The sequence below is a fragment of the Drosophila montana genome, unplaced genomic scaffold (assembly GCF_035044405.1).
Source record: "Drosophila montana isolate Dmon_TW-CO22-7 unplaced genomic scaffold, ASM3504440v1 contig_3123_1, whole genome shotgun sequence".
NCBI classification, from domain to species: domain Eukaryota; kingdom Metazoa; phylum Arthropoda; class Insecta; order Diptera; family Drosophilidae; genus Drosophila; species Drosophila montana.
Genome location: NW_026998002.1, coordinates 222,990 through 235,000, shown reverse-complemented (window position 1 = coordinate 235,000; position 12,011 = coordinate 222,990). Strand labels below are relative to the sequence as shown.

General features: G+C 35.8%; 1 protein-coding gene across 4 annotated transcripts in view; it reads left to right on the top strand.

Annotated features, from left to right (window-relative positions):
• The window catches only part of Nos (Nitric oxide synthase), a 41,132-nt gene that overhangs the window by 1,638 nt on the left and 27,483 nt on the right, over positions 1–12,011 (top strand). For all 4 annotated transcript variants that reach the window (XM_064685897.1, XM_064685894.1, XM_064685895.1 and 1 more), the window contains 3 exons: positions 955–1,069; positions 8,209–8,345; positions 8,413–8,575. In XM_064685897.1, coding sequence (XP_064541967.1) covers positions 955–1,069; positions 8,209–8,345; positions 8,413–8,575 — 415 coding nt within the window. The remainder of the gene's footprint in view (positions 1–954; positions 1,070–8,208; positions 8,346–8,412; positions 8,576–12,011) is intronic.

Sequence of the window (12,011 nt, the reverse complement as noted above, 5' to 3'; positions counted from 1 at the left end):
TGAGATTTGACAGAGTTATGGGGGTGGGAAATTTTGACTTATGTCTCTATAGGATATTTGAGGGTACCATTTTCTCATGAATTTTGACTAAGAAAATTGTTCCCAGATTTAGATGCCAATTTGATTTAGAGGTCAAACCATGAATTAAAATCCAAACCTTATATAAATCGGTTGAGTTTTGGCCGAGTTATGGGGGTGGGAAATTTTGACCTATATAGGATATTTGAGGGTAGCATTTACACATGGTGAAAACGAACAACAACAAAGAGGTTTTAAAAGCCCAGACTGAACAGGTTGTCTTTATTTTATCTGTTATATCATCAGCAGACTTGGCTGCGAACTCTAGATAAGCAACGCCTTATCCTCAGTCCGCAGCTATAACTACTTGTGAATTATAAAAAAAGCTGGCAAAATCAAAGCCTAGCATCGCTATTTATCAGACATTTTTGCCTATGCTGTACTTTGCCCAATTTATTACAATATATTTTTATATATTACAATTTTAAGCGCTTTATTATAATTAAAACTTTTAGGCTATACTTTGAGCTCTTTCTATTATGTTTTTTGTCCAACACACATGCTAAAATTTGAGCTGCAAACGGAAGAACATTTTCCATTGGTTATGAAAAATGCATTTATGTTAATTTAAATTCTGCTAATCCAAGTCAAATCAAAATTGTAATTTTTATAATTCTGCTGAAACTAAACCTTTAAATAAGTGTAATATCTTTTTTGTTCCGTTGATTACTCTTGATGGATTTTATTTTTGAAAGAGTATAATTTTCATAATTTGAACATACATTTTTTTCAGAATTATATTTTTTCCAATTAATTGCTTTCTCCTCTGTTTAAGCATAAATGTGTTCTATTTTTTTGCTACTTGAAATGTTAATGTTTAATTTTTTTCAATATGAATTTGCAGCTTTATTACATTGGTTTTTCAATTCATTGCAGTTTTATGCACATGGACGACGATGGCCGCAGTTTGCTGATGCGCAAGCCAATGCGGCTGAAGAACATCGAGGGCAGGCCGGAGGTGTACGACACGCTGCACAGCAAAGGACGCGAGGTAAGTCACGTATCCATTTCGGTTCCAGCTACTTACGACAGATCATAATTAGCCGTTTGCACGTGGTCCAAATGCTGTCTCGAGTCAGTTTCGGCTGCGTACGGGCCTTTTTGGCCGACGGCTAAGCAACTGCTGGGAGTCGTGCGCCCCCCCCCCCAAAGAAATATGCAATAAAAAGGGCAGTAAAACAATGCGCAGCATGTTTTCTCTTTTCTTCAGAGCGTAAAAAAGTTTGTTCTGACATGCCAAACGCAGAGAAAAAAACCATTGCATACTTGTAGGAGTTATTTAATACTCATGATGCTGCTAGTTGGCCATGTAATTGTTTGAGTGTATGGGTGTGAGTGTGTGTGCGTGTGCTGGCTGTTTGTTTGCCCGTGTGTTGTTGTTTCTGTTGTTGCCTGCAATTTTAACGTTTACTGCAGTTTGTTATGTAAAAGTTGTTCGAGTGCGTGCCTGTTGCCAGGATTAAAGGACTCCGCATTTGTTGGCTCCATTGACGCTTAGAGCCAAGTGTGCTCAGCGTAATGAAGTAGCTGGAAATTCTTTTAATGCATGTGTGTGTGTGTGTGCTGTAAAATTATATCCAGCTGTGTGTTATGTTAGTTAGTCTGTGTCTGTGTGTGTGCGAAGGCTGCAAAGTGTTCGTGCGACGAAATTCCGTTGAAACTGTCGTCCGTTGTTATTTTTTGTAATTTCTGTTGCGGTCAGCAGGAGCATAGCAAAGTTTACACTTGTGCTTAACTTGAAAGCAGCCCAAAATACCAGAGAAGGGATTTGTTTAATATTGCGGAGTTCAAACTTATTGAAGTACGCGTCTCACAATTCGCAGAACAATCCCGAAAGAAATAAAATGCGACATGCTATTAATAGTTATTAAGAAACTTTAATTAATTCAGATTTGCACTTATTTTTATGTGCTTTCTTGCTCCTTACATAGGATTGTAAACTAAAGCAACATTTTCAGTGGTTTGTTTGAACCTGCTACCTGCATGGAGCTTCAGTTCGAAAGGCTGTACTGCGACCAGCTTAAACTGGGCTAAATTTAAAATTAAATTTTCTATATACATTTGCCCGTTGCACTGAAAATATTGCAAAGTCTAAATGTTTTCATATGCAAGTTGCGGGCTAAATTCGATTTCTTTCCAAAATGATTAGATGAATATAAGTCCTAAGTTGTGGGAGGATGGATCAGATCTAAAAGTTTTTGTTTTTTAAGCAAACTATTAAGGGTCGATTCATAGTACAAAATAATTTAGACTTCCGGGCTCAACAAGGCTCATTAAATGTTTTAAGTCTGTATAAAAGAAGCTTAAAGCTTTTTAGTTTGATAAAAAAAGCACATTAAAGAAATATTAAAGTTGGTGGGTGAATAAAATCTAAACTTCAATGCTTTGTATAACAGCATTAATATATATGTGATTTGAAAGCTGTCTCTAAAAGCACATTAAAGCGATAGTAAATTTAGTGAGTGCATAAAATCTAAGGCTGAGAGCATTTTAATGCAACCGCCATTTTATATCATAGATTTTTATTTGTATTTCTCTTTTTATTTATGTTCTCAAAGTTTAAGCAGTTATTTTATTTTATTTCTGAAACTTAATTCAGAAATGATTTAGCCACTGCCTAAATTAATTGCTGCACACGATGAGGCAAGCAGCTGGGCTCCAAAACTAATTCAGCAACTGCAACAACGACGGCGACGGCGACTGCGATTGCGATTGCGATTTAAAACTCATTAGGCCGCCAGAAGAGCAGTTTTGGGGCGCGTTGCAAGAGCGGAAAAGACGTCGACGTGTTGGCATTAAAGTTGGCAACTAACCTCAATTAGCTGAGGCAACCCCAAGCGGCATTTGGCTGGCTAATTAAGTCAGCGTCGACGCCAACAGTTGGCGTCGGAAATGGCGCTACGAATCCTTTTTTTGCAATCAAATTTCATTGCAATGCCATCGTCCCCGTCCCCGTCCCCGACCCCGCCCCCATCAGCCGGCATCAGTTGAATTTTAATGCGTCGAGCGCATAAAATTATGCAATGCAAAATATTTGCCCTTGCCGCCATTTTGTTCAAGTAGCGTCCTCGACTTTGGCTACCTTGGGAAAACACTCAGCTTGCCAATTGGCATGCAAATTCCGCCCACCTGCTAATTATAATAAGCGCTAGCAAAAAGCCCCATTCAGCTCTTTTCATAGCTGTAAGCTGTCAGTTGTTATGGTGCCACTTAAAAGAAATTAAGCTTTATGTCCTCTGCTTTGAATGCGCGGATTAAATGTTTTAACATGCCGTCAATTAAATAGCCCACAATGTAGCTCTTTTATGTATTTGCGTGGCCTTAACTGCGGATCTCATAACTTTAATGGTTATGAGCGGGGGCTTTCGCTATTAAACCATATGTGATGCTTAAAACTTTCAGTTATACCCAGTGAAAAGTCTAAAATGAGTATCAGCTATCTATCAGATCTAATCTGGATAGGTATCCCCATATGAATTGGTAAATTTTAACAGCAGGTTTATCCATCTTTTAAATAATCGATAGTAAAATAAAATATGCAATGCTTAAAACTTTTAGTAGAACCCAGTCAAAAGTCTAAAGAAAGTATCATCTATCTATGTGTCTATATATAGACATGATCTATACTGGATACGTTATTCCATTTGACTATTTAATAGTTTAACAGCAGGATTATCCTTTTAAATAATCGATAATAATCTAAAATCGAAGTTCTACCACCTCGCAATTAATTGTTCATATTGTTTTTAGCCAAAAACCTTTTCAACTTGCAAATTACCCCCCAAGTAGATCCCCTCGCTAAACAGTCTAAATACCAAAATTGACTGTTGGTTATAAATTTTACAATCGACATGCATGTTATTGCCTATTATCGATTAGCAGTTATCCAGTATGGACCTTTTGCTGCCATCCTTTCAAACATTTTAAGCAATTCGCTAACATTAGAAAGGTAAAAATAAATGCCATCCAACTTTTTAGGCTGCAACAGGAACTTTGTCATGAACAAATAAACAGTTTCTTGAGGCCCATTACAGAGTTATCCCTACTCTATCTAAGAGAGAATAAGAATACCTTTTTTACGACGTGGCCTTTGGATTGCATAATTTGGTTAATTTTTTTTAAGACTTTTGCCCTAAAAGTAAAATAGTTTTGTGTTTGCCCAAAAATTTATTTAAATTTCATTCATGCGCTGCTTTTAAATGCAATAGTTCGCTGGAATTATGAATTGCAATTTTCTCTACCAAAAAAAAAGCGAGACCAGAAGCCGATGGAGCTGGGTGTCAGAGTTTAGCGTATTCAAGTTCATGGCAACGTAGTAATTGAAGTTAAGAACTGCAAATAATGTTTATTTCAAGTGTTGTTCACTTCTATTGCTACTTCAGATGCAGCAGGGCAAAGTTTTTTGGGGTGTTGTAAACTTTTATATGAAGGTGTTGATGTGCATGTATGAGCTAGAAATTAATTTAGAAAATCTTCTTATATTGCATAAGAAAACAAGATTAAATATATATTTTCAGTTGATTCATATTCCGTTTCTTTGCGATATCGCATTACTCAAGTATTCCCATTAATTATGAACTAGTTCATCTAGTTTTCGTTACATGTGAAAAAGGCATGTATCGTAATTAAGTTGTACTGATAAAATATATCGATAAATACGTTAAATGTTTAACGAAATGCTATCGATTAAATGTATTATCGATTAATAAAAAGATAAAATATATCGATAAAAGTCAAATGTGTATCGGAATGTTAACGATTAAATATATTATCGATTGATAAAAAGATAAAATATATCGATAAATAAGTCAAATGTGTATCGAAATGTTATTGATTAAATGCAAGACCTATGTTAATAACACAATTAAGTTGAGAATTAGTTTAGCACATAAAAAAGTCATATTTTGTTTACATATTTCTACCAATCGCAAGCGCATTTGCGATTCGTCTTAACTAAACCAACAGCTGGCTGCACTTTTTACACTCTTCTTCTTAAGCGGCGCATAAATTTTGGAACGAAAAAAAAAAGTTGAAAATTGAATGGGAAAACTTACAAAAAAGTGCAAATTTGGCGTACGCCTGAGAAAGACCCACAGCTTTGCACTGCCCAGCTGCAGCTACCAAGGCGCTGGGCAAACTTTGAGCGCTCTTATATGTGTGTGAGTGAGTGTGTGTGTGTGTGTGTTTGTATATGTATTTATTTGACGCTTTGCAGCTGCAACAATTTCCGTTTCCGGCGCACTCGCGTTGCGTTGCGTCGCGCTGTTGCTGCTGCTTTGTGTTTTTATTTACATAAAACAATTTTGAAGAAGTTTGTGTGCGGGAGTTAGAGGCGGGCGACTAACCAGTTAATGGGCGTGGCATGCAGCAGTAGCTGCAGCCTCGCAATTATTTACATTTGACGCAAGCAGCCAAATTCTCTTTAAATGTAATGCGGTCTGGCCACAATTTTCGGCTGCTTTCGGTGGTTGCCTTATGAGATTTTTCCACTTTGGCAGGGAAAATTTTCATTTTCAAGCACGGCAAACACACTGCAGTACCATAATGAGGTGTGCGTGGGCGAGTGTGTGCGTGTGTGTGTGTGTGGGCGTTGCGTGCAGTGGCAAGCTTTACTTATTAGAATAATAATTTTCAAGTTGTTGCAAATAAATTGCGTAATGTACACCACGTGTGCGTGTGTGTGTGTGTTTGTGTGGGTTGAAATGTGCTGCCTCCAGTTGCTGTTTGCATTGTGCATAAATTTGTCCTGTGCAGTTGAGTGAAAATTGGCAAAGTTTATGCCCCAACCGTGTGGGAAACTGAGTAATTTTTTTTCTTTTTATTTTATATGAGAAAAGTATGTGTGTTTATTGTGGTTGAGTTGCATGAGGGGCTCATAAATTAACAACCCGAATTTATTAACTTCAGTTTGTGCAAAAAACTTGCACAAAGGACATAAGCTAGAATATTTTATTTTCTGTTGAAATTTTGGGAAATTAAATTAAAATTTTAGTAACATGTGACGAATTTTTATTTATTTGTGGTAGTTTTTGAAAAAGTTGATTTAAATAAATATTTAATTTTAGTTTTAAAAGTTTAACTTAACATTTCTCATTCAACTTTAAAAAGCATATTTAATTTTCTGCATAAGCAAAGGCTCTATAAAATTATGAGTTGATAAACATTTTTTTTTTGGTTCATTTGCGAGTAATAATCTTAAATCTACAGAATAAAATATGCATTAATCCTTATAAGCTAGTAGAAGCTTGAGAAGCCCAAATATCAGTAATATGACGATTAAAAAAAAATATAGTTAAAAAGTAAAGCTCTTCTAACTTTTTGGCATGGTATACCTGAGCCTGAATGAATACTATAAAGTACTTCAATGTCATTTTAAAAACAATAATTGAAGAGTTTTTAAGACTTAAACAACTGCCTATGAAACAAACGTAAAGAAATTGTCTGAATTGGCAACACGGCGTATGTGTAATGTAATTGTCGCACTCGTAGTCGCAGTCGCAGAGGCAGAGGCAGAGCCACAACCGTAACGAGCAGAAGGTAAAGCCACTTGAGCTCTTTTATGGTGGGGGCCAATTCGCTTTTCTCCAGCCAATTCAAAAGCTCAACTGCCTGTGAAAACAAACTAATTATGACCGCGGGTTGCTTTGCTATTGCCTGGCGCTTCAAGGCGTTGGCATTGGCGTTGGCGTTGAGTAAATTAAACCGTCGAGGAAAACAGACCGTAAGCCAAGGTAAAAGAAAAACAGCCAACAGGCAGCGCGTTCGCAGTTCTCAGTGCGGGGTAGTAGAATAAATTGAGCGTTGCAACTGTAGCGTGAAAGACAAGCCGTAAGGAAGAGGCTGATCAACTCGGCAATACTCTGTAGGAAAAATAAAATTGTAGAGTGCTTTTGTAGCCGCGAGCAACAACTTTCTCTCTGCTCTCTCTTTCTCTGCTCTCTGCTCTCAGCATCATTTCTTTTACTACAGTAATTATTTATATTTTCTTTTGATTTAGTTTGTCTTTATTAAGAATATAAATACATTTGAGCTCTTTTTAATAATTAGGAAGACACTCGTTTTGTCGACCACTAATAAATAAATAAATAAATAAAATAAAAATAAAATTTGATAAAATTGATAGTTAACGATTTTCGATTTTAGTCGATTATTCGGGCCAAAAAACGAAAATTTTAATTGATTTTAAGAGGCAATAAAATAGAGCTAAATAAATTAAAGAATTAAATATTCAACTATATTTCATATTTTACTAAAAAAAAAATCTTTAGATACGTATCAATACGTCTATCTACATTTATATAATTTCACATTTCTTGTTTGTAAAGAACAATATACAAAAATATGCAGACTAGTTATTCGTATCGATTTACTGCGGACTGTAAAGTAGTATAGATATATATGTATAAAATGTATATAACATTTTATTAATTACTTGCTTTACTAAGATTAAAGATAGATAGACGGATATTGTTATCTGCTCAACGCTTGTTGGCAAACCGGAATATTTTATTAAGCAAAAGTATATTTTTGCTTCTTTAAATTGATTATTGACGAGAGTCCTTTTTTTTGCCCATCACAGGGTATAATTACAGCGACATGCGTCATAAGTAATAAAAAAAAAAATAATAAATATATTACAGTTCAGAAATTGTGAAAGTAAAGCAAAGTAAAAGTCACATCCGCAATTGACAGTGAAATGCTTTTTAAACGCAACCGAAAGCAAAGGCAGGAAAAAAGTCAGCTTAATTTTGTTGGGCACTTTGGGAGATAAAGCTCAAGGCGAGAAGTTGTCAGTTTGTTGGTTCATGTGATTCCCAGAGCCGTTTCTGTTTAATTTCATTTTTATTGCATTACCGGGCGGGGGTAGGGGTAGGGGTTAGGGCTGGGTGGGGCAACAAGTTGTGGGTGGTCTTCTTCGTTTATAGCTGTGGCAGCAGCTCTGTCATTCATCTTCATTTGTCGCTGCAATTAGGGCGAACGAAATGAGCAATCAAAAATTTAATTACCCAGATAAGCAATTAAATTTTTAATTAAATTGTCTAAACGTTAAGACACAGCCCAGCCCCGCCCCATTCACATGTCATATTTGTGTCATGTTTATGACTTATTTATTTATCATTTTCTCTCAAGATATTGTCCTGCTCGAGGGCAACCTGCACGAGCAGCATCATGAACATCGGCAATGCGGCCGTCGAGGCGCGCAAATCGGATTTGGTGCTGGAGCACGCCAAGGATTTCCTGGATCAATACTTCACCTCCATTAAGCGGTAAGCTACCCTAGACTCACGACCAAAACAAAACATCCGCCACAAATTGCCAACTTTCCACTGTCAGCTCGTCGTCCGCCGCGCACGACACACGCTGGAAACAGGTGCGACAGAGCATTGAAACAACGGGACATTATCAGCTAACCGAAACTGAGCTAATTTATGGCGCCAAATTAGCCTGGCGCAATTCTTCCCGCTGCATTGGTCGCATCCAATGGTCAAAGCTCCAGGTGAGTCCCCCTTTTGATTTATGAACTTACAATTTTTTGGGTACAATTTATGAGCAACTTATTCCGTAACGCACTGTTTTAAGTTGTACTTTAATATTATAAAAGATTTATTATATTTGTGTGCTTCTTATTTAAGGAAAATGCAGCTTTCAGTTCTCCTATACAAGAATTAAATAAAACTTATTTACATTTAATATATTACTACAAATTCTTTTCAAGATAACTTCAGAAGTTGTGTTTAACAAGTTAGATTTTGAAGTTGAAGTTACTTAGACTGCCTGAAAATTAGAAGAGTTTAACTGAGAATTTAGAATATTTGAAATAAAACTAAAAAAAAATAGGGCATATAAAAATATTATTTAATTTATTAAATTAAAGGATGTGTAAGTTTTAATAGGAAAATCCACTTTTTACTATTTCTTATCTTATTACTATTTATTATTCTTATTATAAGAGCCAAGGCACGTCCAACTAGTTCTACTTCTTCCAGAAGCAGACATTCGTCTTCCAGGCTGCTACAAAATTATTATTTTCTTTTACAAATAAACACTTTTTGAAATTTAAGAACAACTTTTAAATATCTATAAACTTTAGTCACTTGGAATTGTTGCATTCCAAAAAAACATATTTCTACAACTCGTTTGTTTTATCGTGGCAGCACATTAGTTCCCGTCGGGCATTAGCCAGTGATTGTTATATTTGCCAACAATTCATCAACACACATTAGGCAAATGTCTGTAATTTACAAAAATTTTTGAAAGATACGCAAAATAGTCAAGCAAATTAGTCAGCGCACAAATCACAGTGGCAGCCCGTTGAGTAGAGGGAGGGGGGTGCAAACTACTGCGATGCATGCATGTATATGTTGCTGTGTGTGTGTGTGTGTGTGTGTGTGCGAAACATTATTCAAGATTTATGCGTGTTTCAACAAAATGACAAATGGAAAACGCGCGCCCAAAGGCGATAAAAAAGGCACCAAGTTACAACAGACAGACCTAAAGAGACAGAGAGAGAGAGAGAGTGAGAGAGAGACAGAGAGAGAGTCTAAAGCGAGCACAAATTTGAAATGCAAATCTTCGTAAATTTTAATTTTTACAAAAATATCTGAGCCTGCCTCACTGAGATTTATGCATATATGTACACACATGTACACAAATACATTTCTGCATATATATGTGTGTATGCACACACATATACACACATTATAATGATCTGTAGTTGGCATTACGAGCTCCCAGTGTGTGTCTAGCTGTGTGTGAACAGATTTGCATACACGCCTCAATGATTTCCGAGTGTGTGTGTGTGTGTGTCTGAGCCTTAAAGCATGCCCAAATTTTCAAATCGACATCTCTGGAGGCACCTTGAAAATTCACTTAGCGCTCAAAATGTGTTTACTGTAGTCACGTGTATACATTCATACTTAATGTAGCACGACTTTTTTATGCCTTTTGCTTATGCCAACAGAAATAGCATACTAAGCATAGTTTGGTTTTAAAAAGATTGCTGTAGTAACGCCTTTATACCCTGTAGTCAAGTGTATTTTAAATGTGCGCTTGAGTTTAATGAAATCGAGTAACATTTTTGAAGGTTTAGCTTAAATTTGTCGTTTTGAAAATAGAAAATATTTAAAAATGATGCTGCATAGACGCCTTTATACCCTGTAGTCGAGTGTATTTTAAATGTTAGCTTGAGTTTAACAAAAATGAAGGTTTAAGCTTTATTTGTCTTTTTGAAAATAGAAAATATCTTTATTTTTAGGTCTTATATATTGTATGCTTAATAATGTATTACAGGCTATCTTTAAGTCGATCACTCTTCAGTTCTTACTTGTTGCCCAAACATATGTCAAAAATAAAGGCAGACTCAGCATAGTTCGTTTGTGTGGCTGCATAAGTTTTGTGTTACAGGTATGAGATATTGCTGACCCGTTTGAGTTGTTGTTTAAGCTGACTTAAAGTTTATTATTTATAGTAATTAATAAATAAATAAATAAATAAATAAATAAATAGAATCTCTAAAGCGAACATTTAAATACCAGTGTGAATACATGGATACATTCGTTAGTATCGACTGTGCCAAAAGAAATGTTTCGAAATTATGGAGTGTGGTCCAAGCTCTTTTTCAATATGTCTCTTCCTCTGACATTTAGTGCACGTTAGTTCCAATTCTAATTGATGTTTTTCAATGCATTGAATGCATAAGTTAATGTGTATTAAAGTAATTAGTAAATAACACATTTATAGGGTAGAGTCGCGTCAAGTTTTCTTGACATCGTCTATCCGACTTGCTGTCTAGTTATGTCAAGAGTTCTGGCAAAAGCAAAGCATAGTTTGGCTTTAAAAATGATGCTGCATAAACATTTTTGGCTTTACTGTTTTGTATGCTATGATAAATTCATTTTACGCCATGACTTTTCGAAAAAGTTATCCAATAACACTTGAAAAACAAAAACTTTGCTGTAAATTAAATGCACGCATCATGCATAAATGGTTGGGTTATGGGCTCCCACTTGAAAAAAGGGTTCTTACTTAATTACGAAAAACCGGGCGGGCTTTCAAATAAAAACCCAACACAGCAGAAAATCCAATGGAAATGACCAAAAAAAGAGGATGACATTAAAAAAAAAAATAGAACAGAAAATGAAAATGTGCTTCGGAGAAGTGTGTGTAGAAATTTGAGTGGGCCGCACAGAAATCCCATAAAGCCAGGCTAAGTACTTACACCTGTCGCTGATAAGCCACAAAAAGAAGCGGCAGCAGGTGTGAAAATGCCCAAACAACTGTTCGGTCAACGTTAATAGAGAGAAGGCGAGAGAGGGCGAGGGAGATGGAGGGGTGAATATCTAGAAAGTGCATTGAAGCGAATTCATTGAAAAAGGGTTTCTGTGTTCACAATTTGAACGTGCAAAAACAACAAAACGACAGTCTAAACAATCGAAACAAAGAGTATTACGTCACATTTATCATACGCCCCATGTGATGCTAGCAAAAACGAAACAGAACTGGGGAAAAACCATAGCAAAACAGACCAGAACAGAACTGAACTGAACTGAACTCAACTGATTTCATTTAGAGTTTATTGTTTTCAGCGCCGCTGCAAAGTTTGGCCGCACTTAAAATTCATGTTGTACAATTGCTATGGCTGTTAGTTTTCCACAGTGATTCCTGCTTGTTATACCCTGTACGCATTGACTAAAGGTCATATTAACGGGAAGAATAGAAAAAACGAGTCGTAATAATGAAAGTAGTAATTACGAAGCTTGAAAAACTAAGATGTTCTATATCATTTTTATCTTTCAAATGTTGTCAAAACTGATTTTATTTTCTTACTGATTTACCAAGCGGGCAATCTACCTTGAAAGTATTTAAGAATAAGAGTTGTTAATATATTACATTGGATATTAGCAAAAAGGATTTTCAAATTTTAAATTCAGAAT